The sequence below is a fragment of the Microcaecilia unicolor genome, chromosome 1, assembly GCF_901765095.1.
Source record: "Microcaecilia unicolor chromosome 1, aMicUni1.1, whole genome shotgun sequence".
NCBI classification, from domain to species: Eukaryota; Metazoa; Chordata; class Amphibia; order Gymnophiona; family Siphonopidae; genus Microcaecilia; species Microcaecilia unicolor.
The window spans coordinates 696,939,375-696,964,146 of NC_044031.1; the positions used below are offsets into that span (position 1 = coordinate 696,939,375).

At 43.1% G+C, this 24,772-nt stretch overlaps 1 protein-coding gene across 1 annotated transcript in view; it reads left to right on the top strand.

The window, feature by feature from the left end:
* Positions 1-9,600, top strand: part of MCEE (methylmalonyl-CoA epimerase) — a 62,027-nt gene extending 52,427 nt beyond the window's left edge. The window contains exon 3 of the mRNA XM_030188540.1: positions 9,187-9,600. Within this exon, the coding sequence (XP_030044400.1) occupies positions 9,187-9,339 (153 nt within the window). The 3' untranslated portion in view covers positions 9,340-9,600. The remainder of the gene's footprint in view (positions 1-9,186) is intronic.
* Positions 9,601-24,772: the final 15,172 nt, after the last annotated feature.

A 24,772-nucleotide genomic window follows, 5' to 3' on the forward strand; every position in this document is an offset into this window, starting at 1 on the left:
TTGAAACATCAATAGCAGCACTTTTGAATCTGATCCTCGCTTCCAAATGGAGCCTATAAAGCTGAACCAACAATGGGGTTATATGAGAATTGTTTCAGTTACTATAATGACAATCTGATGGCAGTGTTCTGGGCCATTTGCAATGTCCTCAATGTGGGTGCAGGGAGACCTTAGTAAATATTGCAGTAATCCCAACATGGTTTTTCAGCTGTGGTACAGTCTTATGCAATTCATCCTTGGGTAAATATACTCTCAGTCTATTTATAACCCTCATCTTGTAAAATGCGGCTGCAACATCCTATTTACATGGGCTTGTAAAGATGTATTGTGATCAAGAATGACACCTAAATATTGAATCTTCCACTTCACTGACACACATATTACCAGTAACATAACATTAAGATTTATATTCTGTTATTGCCTTCGTGGTTCTAAGTGGATTACAAACTAAAACGAGACCAGCTCAATAGCTGGGATTTACACAATTAGATAGTAAATATTAAAAGTTAAAAAAAACAAATACCACTATTCCTTGTTCAACACATACCTATGATAAAGGATAGTTTTAACTTTTCTTCTAAAATCTAAAAAACTTTGAGAGATCCGTAAAACCTTACATACATCTTTTCCCAGTCTGGTGGCTTAAAAGACAAGTAAAATTTCTGGTAGTTTCAATCTTTTTTTTTTTTTTGCCTTTAAGAGGGCACAAAGCCCTTAGGTAGCTGCAATCCCACTGTTCCATGGCCGTAGATGGTCCTGAGAGTTCAGTTTGCTGTTTTCAAGTTTACCTCATTTAACGGTCCTTTTACAAAGGCGCACTAGCATTTTTAGCGTGTGCTAAAAATAAGCACACACTAAACGTTTAGAGATGCCCATATATTTCTATGGTCACCAAACAGATAAAGAGGAATCCAATAAAACTTATATGGAAATATAATGTTTAATTTTAACAAAATATTTCTAAAAAGCAAGGAAAAGTCCTCAAAACACCCAACCGCTTACTTTCAGTTTTCGGCGGCTTTAACTGGGGGCGTGGTGTTCATCACTGGTCATAAAAAACCTTTCTTAGAACAATTATTTTAACTTTTAATTTATTTCCAAAAATATTTTAGCAATTTTACTCTTTTTTACAAAATTTTTTTTAATGTATTGACAATATCAATGTGCTTTAGGAAAGAATTGTTAAAAATAAGGTATGGTCCTGATAAAATTACTACTACTACTACTACTACTATTTAGCATTTCTATAGCGCTACAAGGCATACGCAGCGCTGCACAAACATAGAAGAAAGACAGTCCCTGCTCAAAGAGCTTACAATCTAATAGACAAAAAATAAATAAAGTAATCAAATCAATTAATGTGAACGGGAAGGAAGAGAGGAGGGTAGGTGGGGGCGAGTGGTTACAAGTGGTTACGGGTCAAAAGCAATGTTAAAGAGGTGGGCTTTCAGTCTAGATTTAAAGGTGGCCAAGGATGGGGCAAGACGTAGGGGCTCAGGAAGTTTATTCAAGGCGTAGGGTGCAGCGAGACAGAAGGCACGAAGTCTGGAGTTGGCAGTAGTAGAGAAGGGAACAGATAAGAAGGATTTATCCATGGAGCGGAGTGCATGGGAAGGGGTGTAGGGAAGGACGAGTGTGGAGAGATACTGGGGAGCAGCAGAGTGAATACATTTATAGGTTAGTAGAAGAAGTTTGAACAGGATGCGAAAACGGATAGGGAGCCAGTGAAGGGTCTTGAGGAGAGAGGTAGTATGAGTAAAGCGACCCTGGCGGAAGATGAGACGGGCAGCAGAGTTTTGAACCGACTAGAGAGGGGAGAGGTGACTAAGTGGGAGGCCAGCAAGAAGCAGATTGCAGTAGTCTAAACGAGAGGTGACAAGGGTGTGGATGAGGGTTTTGGTAGAGTGCTCGGAAAGAAAGGGGCGGATTTTACGAATGTTGTAAAGAAAGAAACGACAGGTCTTGGCGGTCTGCTGGATATGAGCAGAGAAGGAGAGAGAAGAGTCAAAGATGACCCCAAGGTTTCGAGCTGAGGAGACAGGGAGAATGAGAGAGCCATCAACAGAAATAGAAAACGGGGGGAGCGGGGAGGTGGGTTTTCTCTTACATTTTCATGGTTTATTGAAATATCAGAACATAAGACCAAGAGTGAATTGGTAGAATCCAGAAACAGGCACATCGATTATACTTTACCTCTCTGACTATCCTTTGCGTCCTGCTCTTTGTATGAATGTTTATTTTTACTATCAAAATTGGCATTCCTTTCCTGATTTTATATGTTTATAGTATTGTAAACTGCTCTGCTCTGATAAACTATTGATATTTTGCTCCACTTGCTGCTAGGTCTCTGATATTGCTTCCAGATAACCTCCTTCAGAAAGCTGCTGATATGCAGGCCAATGTAAGAGAACTATATCAAAAATCTGTTACATTTTAAAGACACTTTTAATTCTTTAGTACTGATTTAATAAATTAATGCTATACAAAAATCAATGTTTACAAATCTGGCTATGGACTCCTGAGCAAGCGTATCCTGAGACCAGAGATCCCCAAGTCTCACCCACCCATTCATCTACTAACTTACTCTTTCATCCACCCAACTATCCAAAAGGTCTGATGATGATTATCCCCTCCCCCATACCTTACCTTGGAAAAGCCTCTTCTGCATCTGTTCAAGCTGAATACCATTTTAAATTGTTTATTGTTTATTGAAATTTGAAATACCACCTGGCTACTCTGCAAAGGTGGGACGCGCCTGAGGAGAGGCCCCGCCCCCGACTGTTGGAAACAGGATGCTGGACTTGATGGGCCTTTGGGCCTTCCCAGTATGGGAATACTTATGTCCTTATGTCATTCCAGAAGCTGCAGAATTCAAATATTAATTTACTGTAACACAGTGGTTAGGGATTTACACCTTTTAGGACTGCCCTCCTCTCTCTCATCGAATCATTGACACAGACTCAACACAGATACACATGGGGGTTGTAAATTATTGAATGAGGCATGCTTCCATGCATTTCCCACCACCCCTTCCCCCTGTTGCCATACCTATTCCTTCTGAGCTGATTCTTTGTGATTCAGAGGTGCATTTCAGTTTCTTTTGTTGTAAATTCTACTGTAAAACCCAATAAGTGATGCATTTGGCTAGTGCCACCTAGTAAATGAACCTTGTAATTTGCCATGTGTACTGCCACCTAGTGGTGGAGAAGAGCTGCATACCTGTTGCCTTGGGACACCCTTTGGTTTAAACTGAAAAATCCACACTTTTGAAACCTGTTTAAAGAGTGGTGCAGGTATATTATCATACATTGTTTCATTTTGTTATTCTTTCAAAGCAAATTTAGTGTTTGGGTACTGCTCTTTTCAAACCACCCCTCCTCTCCAGGGGAGAGAACATTGATATACTACATACACACACGGGTTGGAAAGAATTTCATGGGCCATGCTCCCCACTCTACTACTACTACTTAACATTTCTATAGTGCTACTAGACGTACGCAGCGCTGTACACTAACTTTCCATTGGCTTCTGATTAAATCAGCTGAAAGTTGAAACTACTGTATTTCACCACCAGAGGTTAAGTAAAAATTCATTACTATTTTGGAAACAGTGCAGTTTTCTGCATCAGAAGTAATTCTTTATGCAACTCAATAGCATCACATATCCAGGAGACAATGACAACGACCTAGACTACATCTCCCGCCTCATTATCCCCTGTTCTATCCCCTTTTGCCTCATCGACCCCTCCCCCAATGCTCACCTACCCTTACTCACACCTCTCCTACTCCCTTCACTCTTGCTCATTCCCCTCCGCCTCATCTACCCTCCAATTGCTCACTTACCCTTGCTCATACTTCTCCTACTCCCCTCATCCCTGCATTTCTACATTCCTATTTCTTTTATTTCTCCGATAATACTCAACTTATTTCTCTCCACGAATACTTTGTAATCCCAATTACTATGTAAGCCGCATTGAACCTGCTTTGAGTGGGAAAGCGCAAGGTACAAATGTAATAAATAAATAATAAATAATAGCATACATTTTCATGCTAATTTGCATGACCTTAGTACAGTGGGGTTCCTTCCAGTCTTTCTGTGCACTAAAATCCATTCTACATGGGAAGTAGTCACAGCACACAAAAAATATCAGTGCTGTGCAGGTTTTTTTGTACACTAGCCTGACCGTGCCCTTTGACCTTGGAAGTTGTAAGGTCCATCGTTCATTTCATATAAAGTTGCAAGGTTCGTAACAGCTCAAATGGAGCACATCTATTGGGTTTGTAACAGCTCATCTAGAATATAGCTTTACACAGTAACCTGCAGCTCAGCATGAAACAAAAGAAGAAAATTGAACTAGTCTGCGACTGTATGCCAGTCTTTTATTTATAAATAAATAAAGACTGGCAGAGGGCATTGGTACTGGGTACATTGGAAATAGGCAAAATTTAAAGGAGCAATCCATGGCAAAATGATTTTATATGGCATTTTCTGCTATCATTAAAGTGGTTAATTCTACTAGCCAATGATGAGGTGAAGGAATAATCAATTTCATTTCTATAGTACCTTTCATATAGCATTGCCGGGTGTCTTTACAGTTGTTAATTCCTTATAGTATGCATATAGTAGATTTCTAACTCTTGGCCTACATGGCAATCCTGAAACACAGAGCAGGACCAACATTTTTAGAACCTCTAGACTACCCTTCAGATTTCTAGTAGAACACACTTCTGGCACATGCATTTTTTTTTCCTTCACTGTTGCCACCAAGTAGAGAAGAACCTATAGTGACTGTTGCATATCAGGTCAGGGATCTACTGTATAATCAAACGAGCAGGAAAATGCATGCAGTGATGGACTCTTGATTGGGGTGGTTTGGTTAGCATTTTTCACTGTGATTGAATTAGTGCTCTCAGGATAGCAATAATCTTTGAACAAGGGCTGAAAAAAAGTCCATCGGCCAGGTTGCCCAGGTGTCTAAGATTTGGCTAATGGCTGAGGAGGAGCCATTGCAGCCAGGCCATATCTAGAGGAGCTGCCACCAGTGTGATTTAATGTGCAGAAATCACCAGGCATATGGTGGCTGCTTCAAGAATATTGAAGAACCCCTTTGGATGGGCCCACAATGAGGAGCTCCCAAGAGTGGGTATAGACCTTTTGTTAAACTGCTTGAAGCTGTTTTTAGCCACCGGCTGTAGAAGAGAAGTTGGAGCAGAGGAAGTGAAAAAGAAGTAAATCCACATTTTAAAATCCATATTTAAAAAAAAAAAATTGCAAAGTAGCATCTTTTTAAGCTGGCACCTAAAAATTTAGTCTAGTGCCCAAATTGTTTGTTTGTTTTAATGTTTCCACTCCTGCTAATATAGCCATCTATAAATTCCTGTCCTGGGGCAATGTCCATGAGAAATGGACATCTCTCCCTGTCCCTTTTATATATAAGCCCTCATCCCAGTGGGGGAAAAAACCCCACCTTGCTCCTACCTTCTCCAAGGCTTATATACTTTTATAGATACAAATCTTGCCCTTCTCACAATACATGTGATCTAAGTACAAGTTGTAAATATTGTATGCTATTTTCTTTAAAGTTACCATTATTTGTTTTAAGAATCATCACAAATCCACTGAAAACATCTTTATGTACTCACCATCTTCATAACAGCATGTACCCTCTGCTAAAGAACCATTACTAATTCATGCGTCGAGCACAGTTTACAAAAGCTATCAAGCCTTGTATATGGGTTCTTTTAGCTTTAATTTCCAGTTGCTTTCCTTTAATTATAAAAGTGGATGATACACATTAGCACAGGAGAATTTTCAAGGACCAATGGCGGAAGTCTCCGAAGGCAAACGGCAAAGGCAAGAAAAATTATGAATGTTTGATATGTTTATCCGAGTGTTTTGGCAACACACAAAAGTAGATTCAGATGTGTCTCCCAGGACACATGTAGTTATACTGAAAGATGCCTCCCTTTATCAAATTATTATTATTATTTTTTAATAGTATATCGCAAACATGCCACTATAAAATATTTCTTGTACACTACTCAGGTAAAACTGTGCAAGGGAAAGTGTTTAACTTTACTGCGGCAAAAGGGGGGCCTGCCAGCGCGTGTTTTTTGCGCACACCAAGGCCCCCTTTAACCGCAGCAGGTAAAAGGGAAGTCTTTTGTCTAAGAAGTGGCCGTGCGGCAAGTAAAGCATTTGCTGTGCGGCCATTTTGGGAGAGAACCCTTACCGCAACCCATTGAGGTGGCGGTAAGGGCTCCTGCGCTAACCTGGCAGTAACTGGGCAGCGCGTGATATTGTATTGTAGTGTCAGATATGACTGCACGCTAGGGGTGGGAAGTACCGGTGGGTTGCTGCGGTAGCCTGGCGCCACTTCCTGTTCAGCGAGCACTAAGCCCGCATTGTGCTTACCGACGCTTAGTAAAAGGGGCCCATAGTGTCCAACACCTAAAATATGTCTTCACTTTTCATGAGGAAAAGTTACTGTTTTCTAAGGAGCCTTTTTACAAAGCAGCGGTAAGCCCAATGGGGGCTTACTGCTCACTATTCTGGGACTACCGCTGGCCTAATGCGGCTGCCAACAGTAGTTCTGGGTTGAGCATGTACCATTTCTGGGGGGAAGATCCTTGGAAATGGTTAGCACAGTGATCAACATGGCCACATGCTAAGAGTTTTCTTACCGCATGGCCAATTTGTTTTTGGGGCTTTTTACCTGCTGCGGTAAAAAGGGCCTGGCGTGTGGGAAAATGGCCCCCGCCGCTACTGCAGGGCCCTTTTTCCTGCAGCTTGGTAAAAGGACACCTAAATGTTTTAATTATTTCTAATGTCTCTTTTTCTCCAAGTGTATTGCCATCTCAATAAGCAAAAGCAGTGTAAATATAAATTTTTTATACACAATGTACAAAAATATGTATTCACATATAAAATCCCCCTGAAAAAATCCCCACTTTCCTAAAAATATACTTATCAGACACTGATATCAACTTTTTTTACAGACCTCATAATAAACTGCCATTCTTTAGAAAGCAGTGTCAAGAGTGACCAACCAATTGGACCTTATGAATCAGATTTATAAACGATCTGGAAATCGGAATGATGAGTGAGGTGATTAAATTTGCAGATGACACGAAACTATTCAAAGTTGTCAAGATGCATGCGGATTGTGAAAAATTGCAGGAAAACCTTAGGAAAATGGAAGACTGGGAATCCAAATGGCAGATGAAATTTAAAGTAGACAAATGCAAAGTGGTGCACATTGGGAAGAATGACCGAATCATAGTTATCTGATGCTAGGGTCCACCTTAGGAGTCAGCACTCAAGAAAAAGGTCTAGTTGTTATTGTAGACAATACACTGAAATCTTCTGCCCAGTGTGCAGCAGCAGCCAAAAAAGCCAACAGGATGCTAGGAATTATTAGAAAAGGGATGGTAAATAAGACCAAGAATGATATAATGCCTCTGTGTCACTCCATAGTGCAACCTCACCTTCAGTATCACATTCAATTCTGGTTGCTGTATCGCAAAAAAAAAGATATAGCGGAATTAGAAAAGATTCAAAGAAGAGCAACCAAAATGATAGAGGGGATGGAACTGCTCCTATATGAAGAAAGGCTAAAGAGTTTAGGGCTCTTCAGCTGGGAAAAGAGATGGCTGAGGGGGGATTTGATTGAGGTCTACAAAATCCTGAGTGGTGTGGAACAGGTAAAAATGAATCGATTTTTCACTCATTCAAAAAGTACAAAGACCAGGGGGCTCTCAATGAAATTGCATGGAAATACTTTTAAAACAAATAGGAGGAAATATTTTTTCACTTAAAGAATAGTTCAGCTCTGGAACTCGTTCCCAAAGGGAAAGGAAATGGGATTTGATATACCGCCTTTCTGAGGTTTTTGCAACTACATTCAAAGCAGTTTACATATATTCAGGTACTTATTTTGTACCAGGGGCAATGGAGGGTTAAGTGACTTGCCCAGAGTCACAAGGAGCTGCAGTGGGAATCGAACTCAGTTCCCCAGGATCAAAGTCCACTGCACTAACCACTAGGCTACTCCTCTACTCCATATAATAATGGCAGTTAGCATATCTGGGTTTAAAAATGGTTGAGCAAAGTTCCTGGAGGAAACTTCCATAGTCTGTTATTGAGATTGACATGAGGGAAGCTACTGCTTGCCCTGGGATTGGTAACATGGAATGGTGCTACTAATTGGGTTTCTGCCAGGTACTTTTGACCTGGATTGGCCACTAGCTAGATACTAGGCTATGTGGACTATTGGTCTGACCCAGTATGGCTATCCTTATGTTCTTATGTTATGTTAGATAATCAAATGCATCCTATTCCTTGTTACATTGTTGGTAATTAGTTCCCCCTGAAGCCTCAGAATTTGACTTGAGATCTTCAGTGGCTCTTGATTCTGAATGTTGGGCTTCTGCAAGAAGTCTGGTTTTCACAATAACCAAAATATAGTAGTAAGATCTGTTTCTTGCATAAATTGTATACACACAAATTTCTTTCAGTATTCATTATCTATTCTTTGGAAACCAGACCTATGGAGTCCTGAGGTCTGGAGTGAGAGTCTGCACAGATATTAAGATACTGCTGACAAAATGGCTGTCTGCATTACAAAAGAGGGAAATCCTGTGGGGGCTTTTTATTGTTTTTTTTTTTTTTTTTAATTTTTCAATTTGGTTAAAGCAAAACTTGGAGCAAACAAGAAACATAAAATGATACTATACCCAGTCTAGTCCTTATTTATGTTCCTCTTTTTCTATAGTGGTCAAAAATATAATTAAAACTAAAAAAAAAAACACACACACACAAGAAAAATGAAAAGTAAAACACAGTATAAAAGTGGTCAAATCAAACCTACATCATATCCAATAAAAGTAATTAAAACAATATTTATTAAAAGAATAAAATAAGTGTCTTATTTTAGTACTGCAGTAAAGAAAAATAACAAAACCTACATTTGTCTGACTATACAACAAAAGGATATTTAGTCCTTGAAGTACTAGATTTTGTGTGTCTGTAAATTAATCTTATTGCTTTATTTCTAAGCTAATTACTTCATCACTATTTGAATTGCTAGTATTGCTTAGAATTGTCTTCCTGACTGTCCCTCATTGACTCTGTGACGCATTGACTCTACTGCCCACAAATATATTTTTTCTTTTTTTTTTTCCTCAGGTAAATGACATCAAAGCAGCAATGGCACATCTGAAAGAAAAGAAAATCCGGATACTAAGTGATGAGCCAAAAATAGGTGCACACGGCAAACCTGTGATCTTTCTACACCCAAAAGACTGTGATGGAGTCCTTGTGGAGCTCGAGGAAGCCTGATACGTGATTTAAGGCTTGGTGGAATGTAAATGTGTTAAAATAGATACAAATAAGATAAATTGTACAATGTTGGGGGAAACACAATCAAGATTCATTAGCAGCATGTACTTTAATGTGAAAAACACATATCATTTGGTAGCTACTGACTTTCATATTGATTAGTGAAGCCGCTGTTCCCTGACACAGGAAACAGAAAAATTTCAAAATGCAAATTACATTTCAGGTCACACATTTTAAGGAATAATCTGTCTCTGTTGTGGATTTCTCTTCTTTTCTTCAGAATGATTTTTACATTGTGTTGTTATGAACTAAAGTTTAATTGTACACCACTGCAATTTTTTTTTAATTAAACTGTAGGTGGTATATAAATGCACTAATAACTTCTGAAATGCTTTGGAAACTATGATATGGTGACATCACCGGGGGGGGGGGGGGGGGTCTGTTGGATCAGCGAAGGTTGGATAATTCAGATTGTACTGTCTTTGGATAAGGAACCCCTTCAAAAAAAAAAATCTCAAAAATGTGTAGGTGACCAGCTTTGTATATAAATGCTAAATAGTAGTAGTAGTAGGTTGAACACACTACATGGTTTTAATTACTGAATATAAAAGCTTTTATAGACCTTTACCTTCTCATTATAAACCTTGTGTAAAACAACCTGTTAAACAATATTTGTAGGCTCTCTAATATTTGTGATGAATTCTTGCAGTTTATTGGGTTTCTTTGAGATTAGACACTAGTTTGATTAGTTAGTATCTAGTCTCGAGACTAAGTACTTTCCACATCCCCCCCCCCCCCCCCCCAGGTCTTTTCAGTAGCCTTTTCACAGTGGTGCTGTAGTATCCCAGGTAAAACAGGATTCGGAGCAACTGGTGGCCACACCTAGTAACAGACTGGGAAGAATGGGACTAGTGATTGGAATAGTGGGGAAAAGCAGGATGTGGAAAGTGAGTCACAGAATGCGTTACACCAAGATACAATGTATTCATTAGATAGAAGAAAGCAAAGGGACATGTCATGAAACATTTTTCCCATCATCTTTAAAACTGTACTGATTTTTATAGGAATACTAGTAAAAAAGGCCCGTTTCTGACACAAATGAAACGGGCGCTAGCAAGGTTTTCCTCGGAGTGTGTGTGTTTGGGAGAGTGTATGTGAGAGTGAGTGTTTGAGAGTCAGAGTGAAAGTGTGAGTCCAATCCATGCTCCTCTGTCACCTGGCCCCTCCATTCATCCCTATCCAGCAATTCCGCTGTCTCCCTGAGGCCTGCCCTGCAATCCATATGCATCCATGGTCATCTGTCCCTTCCATTCATCCCTATCCAGCAATTCCCCTCTCCATGAGTCCTGCCCTTCCAATCCATGCTCCTTTGTCACCTGGGCCCTCCATTTTTCCCTATCCAGCATTTCCCCTCTCTGCCTGAGGCCTGCCCTGCAATCCATATCCACCCATGGCCATCTGTCCCCTCCATTCATCCCTATCCAGCAATTCCCCTCTCCCTGAGTCCTGCCCTTCCAATCCATGCTCCTCTTTCACCTGGCCCCTCCATTCATCCCTATCCAGCAATTCCCCTCTCTGCCTGAGGCCTGCCCTGCAATCCATATGCATCCATGCCCATCTGTGCCCTCCATTCATCCCTATCCAGCAATTCCCCTCTCCCTGAGTCCTGCCCTTCCAATCCATGCCCATCCATGCTCATCTGTCACCTGGCCCCTCCATTCATCCCTATCCAGCAATTCCCCTCTCTGCCTGAGGCCTGCCCTGCAATCCATATCCATCCATGGCCATCTGTCCCCTCCATTCATCCCTATTCAGCAATTCCCGTCTCCCTGAGTCCTGCCCTTCCAATCCATGCCCATCCATGCTCATCTGTCACCTGGCCCCTCCATTTTTCCCTATCCAGCAATTGCCCTGTCTCCCTGAGGCCTGCCCTGCAATCCATATCCATCCATGCCCATCTGTCCCCTCTATTCATCCCTATCCAGCAATTTCCCTCTCTCCCTGAGTCCTGCCCTCCCAATCCATGCTCCTCTGTCCCCTGCCCCCTCCATTCATCCCTTTCCAGCAATTGCCCTCTCTCCCTGAGCCCTGCCCTGCCCTCCCAATCCATGCCCATCCATGCTCCTCTGTCCCCTGCCGCCTCCATTCATCCTTTTCCAGCAAGTCCCCTGTCTCCCTTCCATGACCCCCCTTGCATCCATGCTCCTCTCTCTCCCATGTCCCAGCCTGGGCCGCCCTCTTCTTCCCCCCCCCCCCTTCGCATCCATGGTGTTGTTTCTCCCTATGCCCTCCCGCTCCCATTGTTTTTCTTTTGTGGCCACCCTCTTCGCTCCCCCCAACATGGTTTTTATTTTTTTTTCTTGTTTTTAAATGTACCTCCGTGGTTCCGGCAGCGAAGCGTCAGGGAAGGAGGCGGTGCTCCCGACGTCTAGGTTTCCCTTCGCTGTGTTCCGCCTTCTTTTGACGTCAATCCTTGACGTCAGAAGAAGGCGGAACACAGCGAAGGGAAGGCTAGACGTTGAGAGCGCCGCCTCCTTCCCTGACGCTTCGCTGCTGAGCGTTGCGATTGGATGAGTCATTGCTCCGCCCTCGACGTCATCACGTTTGACGCGTGGGCGGGGCAGACACAATGCGATCTCACCCCCTTCACTTTTGGCTAACAGAGGCTTCATTCGAACGTTGGAGGTGCGTTTTATATAGAGAGATGTTTCAATCTGCGGGCATGTACTATATGATGTGAAAAATAGTACATGTGTGGAAACTAATATAGTAGAATTTCAAAACAGAAATATCTATAGCCAGAGGGTTATTTCTCAGTAGCGAAAATGACACGGAGGCTAGTGCCATACAGACTAACAGATTTATTGTGTTATAATAAACTTTAGAGGTCAGGAGCCTGATGGCGCCATCTAACAATGTGGACTCTTGTCCTCAACACCTCATGCCACAATAAATCTGTTAGTCTACAATGCGCCATCAGCCTTTGTTTCTACAATTTTGTAAGTTGGAACATTTTCTTATGAGTTTCTTTGGGAAAAAAAGAAATGTATATAATATGAATACAAAGCACATAAAGTAGGTCTGGAAGAAATGTGGGGTCTCCTTCTTCCCCAGCCTTTACAGCAATGTTTGAGTTAGTTTTTTAGGTCATTGTTCACCATTTGATTCCTTAGATGTCCAGCAAGTTCTGGTTCATAGTGAGAACAAAATAGATCAAACATAGGCTTGTCCAACCTTTTTTATTGGGGACCGCATTTAATATTTTGTAATATTTACGCTGTCTCTTCCATGCCCTCCTGTCTCTCTCTCTCTCTCAAATGTACCCCCTATACAAACCTATTCTTTTTAGTTGTCATATGTACCCCCCCCCCACCATCACCCATTCTCTTTATCACTCACATGTACCCCACTGCCATCACCCATTCTCTCTCATATGTACCCCCCCTGCCTTCACACATTCTCTCTATCTCATATGTACCCTCCCCGATGACACCTATTTTCTCTCTTAGATGTACCCTCCCACTGCACCGTACCCCACTCCACCGCCTTCACTCTTTCTGGTTCCCCTCACCTACGATGGAGACTTTCTTCCCTGCCGTGAGTGGCCCACAGGAGCTCCAGGTGAAGTCCTCCAATGGGATCCCATTTCTCTGCCGCACCTGGCTTCACCATGAGGTTGAGTCACATGGCACTGGAAGTTGAGGTTAATCTCACGGTATTAAGTCTCACGAGACTGGCTACCATGGGAACATCCTCAACTTCTGGTGCCCTGGAGCTTAAGCTCCTGGTTAGACAGTTGTGGCAGAGAAATGGATCCTGTGAGAGGACTTCATCTGGAACTTCTGCCGGCCAAGAAAGTGAGGTTGGCAGGCCAAGAGAATGAGGTTGGCGTGCCGGGTTTTGGCCTGCGGGCCGTAGTTTGGACAAACCTGATCAAACACATCTATGTGAAATAAGAGAATCATGTTCTCTTGTTAATTCCTCATTCTTATCTCCATTCCCCAGCTCTGTCCACCATCAGAAGAAGTTTGCTGAGCCCATGTGTGGTTTGTTTGTTTGATAGTAAGGTTTTTGTTTTATAGTGCAGAAGCAATTCTAGTGTAACATAGCAAGTACTGCTGTGAAGCATCCTTCATATTATGGAAAATGCTAGATGATTTTGATGTGACTTTCCATCAGAAGTATGCTGTGTGCACAACAATGTTTTTAATATTTATCTTATTTATTATAATGCTCAACCTCTGTCAAATTCCCCTCTCGCAATTGGCACGCTTTTCTGTATGGAACAGACCACCCATTGAACCCTCTCCTGCTAGCAGGACTATCATAAGAGGTGAGCAAGTTGAGGGGGGGAGGGGAAGGTGAGAGCACAGTATGCTTTTGAATTGGTCTGAACATGTGAAGGGGTGTCTTTGTCCAGTGACTTCCCTTTTGTTAGAAACTAAAAATGAACTACTCCCCCATCCCTGCACCCACAGAAACCAGGAGCCTCATAGAACTAAGCACATGCAGACACAGACACATCTGCCGTACCATAGTTTAAAAAGTGTGCGTCTGTGAGTGATTTATTCTTTTTTTCTTACTAACCTAGGAAAAAATAGTTCCACCAATTTAATTGGGTTTGATCCTTTGCACAGTTTGCCTCTATTGTATGTAGGCTTGATCCATCCTAAACATCTGCATTGTGGTCATAACTGAATATAATAGTCGGTGTACATGGTAGATATTAAGGATTTGCATGCTTGAAGTAGGAAACCAAAAGGTAACCAAAGAGTCCCACGAGAACAGTAGTGGTGCACAAATTAGTAGGGAATGGAGGAAGGCTAGACAAACCTCAGGATCAATTAGATTAAAAATGTATTGCTATGATACGTATGAAACAATCAGTGTGGTTTTTTTTTTTTAGCGTAAAAGGTGCCGATACTCAAATGCCAGGCCACCCTTCAGGGTGGGGTGATCACTGAGGGACTCATCCTACAATAGCCAGGCCCCCTGTAACCAGTCACAGAATCTATGACAAGACAGAATTAGTGTGCAGGGCTGCCATGTCATAAGCACGTTGGCAGGTCATTTGGAGTGAGTGTGCCACATCTGACTGCAAATATAGACACATGCATTGTCTCTTTCACCAGTCAAATGGACAACAATGGTGTATAATCTAGCTTTATATCCTGATCAAGGAATGGTGGCTGCTCTGCTATCTGGGTTCATGGAGGCTTTAAGATCCCATAGACTGGCACCCTACAAGAGATGCTCACTATCAGTGTCAAGAGTGCCTCACATTCTGTCAGCATTATATCTAAATTAGGTGTGGAATTAGGTAGATGCATTTCTGGCCCCTATCCAAACATGTAGAGGGTGACTGAAACTGTTATTCTTAGTTTCAGCTGAAACTGAATCTGTGACTAAAATTTGCCACGCTGTTTCAGCTAAAATGGAAAGCGGCCCATCCCCCCTGACTGGGAACAGTCCTCATTCCCTCCTTTCCCTCCAAACATAGGAAGCCCCCCTCTCGGACCCAACCCTAGTGTACATTTCCACCCTGGTGGTCTAGTTGCTAGTCAGGGTAGGAGTCACTCCTGCCCATCCCATGCCTGCAGTCAAAATGGCTGCCGTGACATGCAGTGACATTCTTGGGAGATTGCCTCTGGAGGTTATGGCAACCATTTTGAAATTGGAGTAGGCATGGGCAAGAGTGATCCATGGTTGCTCTTACCTGTGCCAGCTCCAATTCCGAAATGGCTGCTGCGACCTCAAGCAACAATCTAATGAGATTGTCTCTAGAAGTCACAGCAACCATTTTGACTAATGGGCAATATGCACCTGGGGATCACTCCTGTCGTAATTAACCTCTAGACCACCAGGGAGATAAGGTACATTCAGGGCAGTGGCAACAGCCTACAGGTAGGTCCGGGAGGGGGACTTCTTATGTTTGATGGGGGGAGGGAGGAAGGAAGTGAGAGCACCTGTTGTTTGACCAGCAAGGGGGGGGAGGAGGAGAGTCACAGAGAAGAAAAAATTCTGATTTTAGCTGAAAATGTACCCGTGTTTTGGCTGAACCCAGTGGTGTGCTGGTAAATTTTTAACAACAGGCTCTCTCCCCGGTCCACCTCAGCGCCCCCCCGGTCCACCACTGCGCCCCCCCCCCCCCCCCCCCCGTCCACCTCTGCGCCCCCCCAAAATTGCAGAGCTGGCTATAGCGGGGGAGGGGGGCAATGCATTACTCTCTCCAGGAAAAAAAATTAAATGAACTCAGGTTCCAATCTAATTCATGTTTAATGTGGGATAAAATGCCGTAAATAAATATAAACTTTTAATGTTGAGCACCAAACACTATAATGAAAATAAAATGATTTTTTTTCTACCTTTGTTGTCTGGTGACTGTTTTTCTGATCATGCTGGCCCAGTATCCGATTCTGCTGCTATCTGTCCTCTTAACTCTGTTTCCAGGGCTTCCTTTCCATTTATTTCTTTCCTCCTTTCTTCTTCATTTCTGGTCCTCAGCTTCTGCCTATTTTCTTCATCCATGTGCAGTTTTTCTCCTCTCTTCCTTTTCCCTCATCTCATCTCCTTCCTCACTTTTCTCTCCCCTCCATCCATGTCCAGCATTTCTTCTCTCTTCCCTCCTCTGCCCTGCCCTGCATGCACCCAGATGTCCAGCAGTGACCCTTCTCTCCCCTGCATGCACCCATGTCCAGCAGTGACCCTCCTCTCCCCTGCCCTGCATGCACCCATACCCAGCGACCCTCCCCTGCCCTGCATGCACCCAGATGCCCAGCAGTGACTTCTCTCCCCTGCATGCACCCATGTCCAGCAGTGACCCTCCTCTCCCCTGCCCAGCATGCACCCATGTCCTGCAGTGACCCTCCTCTCCCTGCCCTGCATGCACCCAGATGTCCAGCAGTGACCCTTCTCTCCCCTGCATGCACCATGACCTGCAGTGACCCTCCTCTCCCCTGCCCCTGCATGCACCCATACCCAGCGACCCTCCCCTGCCCTGCATGCACCCAGATGTCCAGCAGTGACCCTTCTCTCCCCTGCATGCACCCATGTCCAGCAGTGACCCTCCTCTCCCCTGCCCAGCATGCACCCATGTCCTGCAGTGACCCTCCTCTCCCCTGCCCTGCATGCACCCAGATGTCCAGCAGTGACCCTTCTCTCCCCTGCATGCACCCATGACCTGCAGTGACCCTCCTCTCCCCTGCCCTGCATGCACCCATGTCCAGCGACCCCCCCTCCATCCACCTATGCCTAGCAGCGACTCTCTTTTCCCCCCTGCCACCCCCTCCCGAGTTGTTTTATTAAATTCTTCTTCTCCTCCCGCCCTCTCGATCCGGTCCCTCACCGCGCGCCCGCTTGTTTTTTTAAATTCTTCGGTTCCAGCACCGAGTCGCCGACTGTCTGAGTCCTCCCTTGCCGATTCGCGCTCAAAATGGCCGCCGAGACTTCGGCTGAAGTCTCGGCGGCCATTTTTAAAGCGCAAATCGGCAAGGGAGGACTCAGACAGTCGGCGACTCGGCGCTAGAACCGAAGAATTTAAAAAACAAGTGGGAGGTGAGGCGGATCCGAAGGGAGGGAGGAGGGAGGGAGGAGAGCCAGAGCCGTCTCGCTATTTGCAACAACCGGCTCGCAAGCCGGAAGAAAATTTAACAACCGGCTCTTGCGAGCCGGTGCGAGCCGGCTCCAGCACACCACTGGCTGAACCTGAAATAAGGCCAGATGTGGATGGCACTGAACTGAAACCAAAATTTGGTCAGCCTCTAACACCTTTTGAGCCAATTATCATTTCTTCCCTGGCCATTGTGCCCAGAAAAGAACATGACAAATGCAGGCTGATCCACAACTTTCATACCATGTTGGATCTTTGGTCAATGTCTTCACCCCTTGTGAGTTTTGCACTGTGCAGTATCCTTAACTCAGTAGTGCAGTTGGTTTGCAGAGGTGTTCAAAGCCCTGGAGCTGTATGGCCAACATCGTTAACATCCCTTTATTGGGCTTCCAGTCAAGGTGCATGTTATTTTGATAGGTGCATGACCTTGGGCTGTTCCATCTCATTCTTAGTTTAAGATGTATAGCACCTTTCTGCATTGGGAGGTTGTCAGGCATACTGAGGTAACAAGGTGGGGTACATTGCTTGGATAACTTTCTGTCTCTTGGTCCTGCCAAGTTAATTGCCTGCTGTGACAAAACTGTAGGTTTTTAAGCCTGTGAACTGTATTAATTTATGAAGTGTATTTCTCCTAATTGGCCAGCAGATGGCATTTGTTTTGCGTTTTAAAGCTGTTGCAGAAACAAACCTGTTTTCTTTTCCAGTTTAAGCTTGTAAAAAGCAGTTAATGGCCTGAAAAACTTCCAAGGTGCTACCCAGATAGTAACAAGTGTTAGATAGTTTTAATGTTGATCCTTGTTTTGGTTATCTGTTATTGCTTGCTATACTTTTTCTCCTTGTTTTTCAAGTGTTTACTGTTCTGCTGTGACAGTACACCTGTTAGTCTGGACAGACTAAGAATCCAGGTGGTTTGTGTGTTGGGTCTGTGGGTGCTTTCCAGGAACTGTGGGACCCCTGAGTGTGTGACCCCAGTAACCTAGAAATCACTGGGAAATAACATGAAAGTGGGAGACTTGCCCAGAGGCAAGTGGGACCCAGTCAGTAGGAGGAGGGTGCTAGTATAGAGCATGTGCCCAGATGCAGGCAGGCCTGAGCAGTTCTGGGGACAGGCTGTCTAGGTGGCCGCAAGGTTCCTTCAGGTGGGTGCTAGGCCTTCCATGACACCTGCATTGAACTCTTTCTTGGTTCCTGGAACTTAGGGTCAGAGTTTGGAGTGCCATTTGCTGAGGACAAATTGAAACTCCCACTTGCTGCCTCATCTTCCTGCACATCGAGGTTTGGTTTTGCTAAAAGAAAGGTGGTATAGGAAATCCAAAATAACAAAAACAACTCCATCCATATTTCCAGATTGCAAAAGGACAAACAGTTATCGGCCTTGGTCATTGTAACACTGAGTGCCAAGAAGTTCACTCTTAAGCAGATGCAGTCTCTAATTTGGTCCTTGGCCTTTGCATGCAGAGTGACACCTAATGCTCGCAGCTTCTTGTGATGATTAACACTCTCAACAGCTAGTGGTGTTCAGCAGCCTAATAGAGCTTCTTATCTTTCCCCCTAAAACCCACCTCTCCTCTTCCCCCATTATCTCTGTAGATAACACTCTCATCCTCCCTGTCTCAGCTCATAACCTTGGAGTCATCTTTGACTGTTCTCTCCACGTATCCAACAGACTGCTAAAACCTGTCATTTTTTTGTTTAATATCACCAAATTCATCCCTTCCTTTCTGAGCACACTACCAAAACCCTTATCCACACTCTTGTCACCTCACACTTAGACTAGTGCAACTTGCTTCTCACAGGTCTCCCACTAAGCTATCTCTCTCCCCTTTAATTCGTTCAACGTTCTGATGCATGATTTTTATATTCCGCCAGTGCTTCTATGCTCACATTAGCCCTCTCCTCAAGTCACTCCATTGGCTCCCTATCCATTTCCACATACAGTTCAAATTCCTCTTGTTGACCTACAAGTGCATTAACTCTGTAGCTCTTCAGCACCTCTCCACTCTTATCTCTCCCTACACTCCTTCCCAGGAACTCTATTCATTGGGTAAATCTCTCTTATCTGTATGTTTCTTCTCCACTTTCAGCTCCAGATTCCGTTCCTTTGCAGCACCGTATGCCTGGACTAGACTTCCTGAGTCAGTATGTCAAGCTCTATCCCTGGCTGTCTTCAAACCTAGGCTAAAAGCCCACCTCTTTGAAGCTGCTTTTAACATGTTTGTTTTATCATTCCCACCATAAGTATTTCCCTTATCCCTTATTTGTCCTGTTTGTCTTCATTAGATTATAAGCTCTGTCCAGCAGGGACTGTCTCTTACATGTTTAGTGTACAGCGCTGCATATGTCTAGTAGCACTGTAGAAATGATATATAGTAATAGTAACTTCAGGAAGACCTAAAAAGTATAGAACCTGCTGTTATGAGAATTCAATGACCTATTAATACTACTTCCAGCAGCTGCTAATTCTGAGCTGGAACTGTATTCTGATGAGGTTTGGCTTATTTTGGAAGGGGGAAGGTTGCACCATTACTTGGCTTGTCGTGTGGGTGAAGTTTAGAGTTACTTGCAGAACTAACTTATTTGAACTTTTTCTAATTTCCCTTATTTCACATAATTGTGTTTGATGTATATATAAATTGTTTTACATTGCAATAATATGACACTGGTATCAGTAAGAAATCATGTATCTGCTAAATGCATTCTGATAACAGAACTGTTAAGAGTTCATTCTAGCATGTTCAAACATGTGCCAGGTTGCCGTAATGACACTGCTGCCTCTCTAGTAAGTTATCCTGATTCAGGAATATGGCACCAGGAGCTGCAGCAAATGGATTCACATAATCAGCATTTGAGACCCATTCCAGTGCAGCTGCTTGCAAGCTATATAATAATGGCAGAGAAAACAGGATTATCTGCTCTGCACTCAAGCCTCGCAGGTTTTGCATTTTTCTCCTGAATTCCTTGGTTGGCACACTCCCTCACTTTTCCCATGAAAAGAATGTTGGCCAGATGGTCAAGAGAGTTGGGTCACCATCCAGACACATGGAGACCTGTTACTCATGATCAGCTACTTGCCTTATGGGAGGTGGTTCTTTAGGTTGCTTCTTATGTATATGACACTGTCCTTTCTCACACTGCTTTTTCAATAGCATTTTTTTGTAGACTTCTGAATAAGTGAATTAGTCAGTGCAAGCAAAAAAACAAAGTACCCAGCATTGGTCTGCTTTTGTCCAATATTATTTCGTCTGGCCCTATACTCAAAATATATTTACAGTGTTCTAAAATAGGGAAGGACGAATTGATCTGACTGAGATCCATGGTCTCATAGCATGTCCTGTTCGTGCTATTAGGTGACATATCACATTGTTTGAGGAACAAACCCTTGTTCTTAGTGCATGCTGATGGCTTCCCCGTAATCCATTATCAGTTCCCAGCAGTGCTCAAGAAATCCGGGACAACAATGCGTTTGTCCAGTCATGGGTTTGGTATATATTCATTCAGACGCTGCATCTAATACAGCTGTCTTAGTTCCATTGTAGTACAACAAATTATTTGCATTGGGTAGCTAGTACTCCTTCACCCATGATTAATTGTATACCTATCTAATCATAATTTCCAGATGCTTATCAATGAAAATGCGTGAATCTGATCATGAGACACTTATTCATACATTGGTCCAAGGACCATGCAATGTTAGACAAGTGGGACGCACAGATATGCAGTGGCCTGATCTGTTCCACAGCTGGAGATCTCTGAATGGAGCAGCACATTCTGGCACATTAATCTTACATCTTGGTGGTAACTCTGTAGACTGTGTCAGCTTGACAACTCTTACAGATAGACAGGAGTGGCCTCATGCTACTAATATCCTGGTTAGCTGGTACATTGGTATTAAGGTGTGAGACTGTCCAGTGGGCTCCATTCTGATCAGTTTTGAGATCCTTTCCAAAATTCAACAGGCAAATCAGCAAATTCATAAAATTACTCGGGGGCCCTCCACCTTAGGCACAATTGGGCCTTATCAAACTGCTTCAGCTTGTACTGCCATGATAACAGAGTGCACCTTTTTGACCTAGATAAGGACTTGTTTGTTTCAAGCCTCAAAAAAAAAAATCTTTTACTTCTGCTATGCTGGTACATCCTGCATCTCGATACTGTTGGGCCACAGCTGAGTTTGGGAAGCATGCTGATCGCCCCCCTTAGGGCGTGTACCTGAGCTTGCTAGGATGGATTAGAAAAGTGGAAATTATGGACAGTTTGTGTAAAACCTTTGGTTCTGGGTCTCAGCACCAGACTGACTCCCCAAGAGGTGCTAGGTCCTTCACCCTTGATTCAATAGGGCAGGCCTGGAAAGGTATCGTGATTTTGGGCCAGCCAAAACCCCTGGGCAATTACTTTTAGCTATGGTCTTGCCTGAAACAAACTGAGTGTTTTCTGGTAAGCATATAGGGATATATTCTATAAATAGTGCCTAAAACTCTGCACCAAAAATGTAACACATTTAGGGGGTCTTTTATAAAGGCATGATAGTGTTTTAGCTTGTGCTAATGATTAAACGCTAGAGACACCCAAAGGAATATATGGACATATCAAGCAGGTAGCACACACTTATTTTTAGTGTGTGCAAAAAATGCTAACACACCTTTGTACAAGGACCCCTTATGCAATTCTAAGTATGAATCCTTTTTATAATCACGCATAGGTATAAACTGTGCCTACAGTTAGGTGCAGTTTGGTGATGTTCTACAATGCACATAACATTTGGGAACACCCCTATCCATGCCCCAAATATGTATGCATGTTAGGATTTACATGCACATTGTTATAGAACACAATAGGCATGTAAATCCTAATTATTGACAATTAGTGCTGAGGGGGGGGGGGTCTTTTACTAAAGCTTAGCTCAAGTTATTTACAGCAGGGCCCATTTTATTTCTAAGGTCCCTGCTGCCGATAATGCGAGCTAAGCTTTAGTAAAAGACCTCCATAATTGGTTATCACCCAATTGTCAGCGCTGATAGGCTCATTACTCAAGTTATGCGTGTTAAATTGGACACATGCCCAATTTAACATGTGTAACTTTTAGTGCCATATATAAAATGTGGCCCATGTTGTCTAGGCTTTGGTACTAAGTTAACTTCCTTGTTAGGGTTTTTTTTTACCATAAAGTTGTAGTCTATAATTTCCAATGAAAGTGGGCTCTGTAATTTTTTTTGCTTGTGCTTTCACAGGGAGTGTGTAGGGGGAGGCTGAGGTCACAGTTGCCTCGTTAACCATTGGTACACACAGATAAGATCAGTGGTTGTAGCAAGAGAGAGAATGACACATAAAATCAATACTTAATTTTTATAAGATATTGCGCACATTTTAATTAGGATTCTTATCAGTTGACATAGTTATGTGTTTTTCAGAATCAAAAGTTTCTCTGTGCTTTGCATACCTAACTTGTGCTTTTGAGAAAAGGAAGTAAATTGGTACAAAAAGCATCAATCGGCTCCCAACCCCCCCCGGCCCCTAACAAAGGCTGGATTCGGTAAATGGCACAAAAAATTGGCACTGGGAAAAAACCAGCACTTGGTGGTATTTTATAATGGGTGCTGCAGAATGAGCGCTTTTTATAAAAATAGCACCTAGTGGGAATTCACGCACCAACTGAAACCCGGTGTAAATTGTGTAACACTTTGTGCATATTTTATGAATGCTCCTGACTCACTCATGCCCCTCCATGGCCACACACCCCTTTTGGGTTGGGCATGAAAGGATTTGGGTGCAGATCTTTATAGAATCGTGTAACCAGAGCCGTACACAAATCCAAATTAGTGCCAATTAATGTAAATAATTCCTTGTTATAGCTCGTTATCGGATTAATTTGGGTGCCATTTATAGAATCCAGGGGTAAGTGCTTGCATATGGGGGTGCACTTTGATGAAGGTTCACAAGTACTTTAACATGTGGACTTTACGCCACATTTCAAATGAAAATACATAAGCACATAGTGTCTGGCATGATTTTGCATCTCTTTTTGTGCAGGTAGACATTTCTTGGAAGCCAATGCATGTAGATTTGAAAATATAAGCCACATGCATTAGTTTCCAATACCACCCAAAACACTCCTGGAACATTTCCTCTAAACGCAGCTGAAATTCTCGCACTGTGGAACAATCAGGATGTGTTGTGAATCATAGGTGTGGCAGAATTTTTGTTGCAGGTACAAAATAAGTACCTGTATAAATGTAAACCGCTTTGATTGTAGCTGCAAAATACCACAGAAAGGTGGTATATCAAGTCCCATTTCCCTTTTTGCTGTTTTATATGCTGTTGCTGTAATCCACCGAGGGGTTTAATTTCTGGGGAGACAACCTGGAATGCAATTCTAGTTCCAGCAAATCTTTGACAGTCCAGAGCAGCAGGGGTGTCCTGCTCCAACCCCACCCTTTCAAGAAACCTGCAGAGAGCAAAGGGGAAGGAGGTAAACCTGTAAAAGAGTAGAGAACAGTCACTCAACTCCCTAACCCAGTACCTGTTTTCCAGTCATTCTTGCTACCCCCCCCCCCCCCCCCCCCATCTTCAGTACAGTGCCATTTCATTTATGTCTGCAAATTAAGCCCTGGCCTAAATAGATTTGTGAAATACAAATATTGAATGAATGAATGAATAAGTAATTAAATAAATAAACAAACAGCTATAAACACTTGAAACAGAAGGAGCAAGGGCAATTTTCAGATAGCAATTTTAGGTATGTCAATCACCCCAGTGGCATAACTAGCTTGATTGTCACCTGTGGAGGAGCACCCCCCCCCCTGCAGCTGTGTCATCCCCACCTGCTCGCTGCCTCTGCATTCCTCCCTCCAAGCAGTAAAGGGGTGCACTGAGCAGTGGAGCACCTGTTGGCTCTGCTGGTCCCCTGCTCTGGAACAGGAAGTTGACATCAGAGGGGGCAGGAGAACAGCAAAGTACAGCTGTGCAACTGCTCTGTGTATCCCATGCTGCCTGCACCCAGGGTGGACTGCACCCATTGCCCTGCCCTTGGTATGCTACTGAATCACCCATTACTCAGGTAAATGGCTTTGAAAATTGCCTTCCACAGTATTGACAGACCACTGGTTGAATTGAGATCAGCAGCACCTACATGCAATGTGAGCTCTGAAAGTGAGACAAGGAATAATGGCTATATCACTGAACTTCCCAAACTGTGATCGGGCCACAAACCACATCACCCTTTGTAACAGAACTAGTGAGGACAGAGATAAAATGAACCCTAAGTCTGGATACTATATATTGCTGCTGAATGATAGCTGAGACTCACTAGGAGCTGAGAATGCAACCTTCACAGTATGCCCAACGGTCCAGCCTGGGGAACAGAAGACCTGAATCAGGAATCAAATCCAAGTCTTCTGAATGGCAGTGCACTGTTGCCATTGAACCACCAGATTGGCTGTGCTCTGCATTTTCTAACATACCACCTCTCTAAATATACTTAAATGAGTTCAGATAAGAATATTATTTATTTTACTTTATACTACAGTTTACAAAACTTTTACTGAGATAAATAAGGAGCTAACATGACAATGTCCTTATTCCCCTGAGCCATGATAAAATCCAATAATGAGTTTATATTTCATTAATACTTTTTACCTGAGAATCTCCCAATGTGATCATTGTTGCTTTGGTCAGCTGAGAGTGCAAAGTTGCATGTTTGCTTATAAAATTAAGCTGCACATTAGTTGTCAGAATAAAACATTAAAGTGACAAAGGCGCTGTTAACTTTTTACCTGTTCTGCTCTTCATCTACCTAGCTCTTGTTAACGCAAGGTAAGCTCCTTGCAT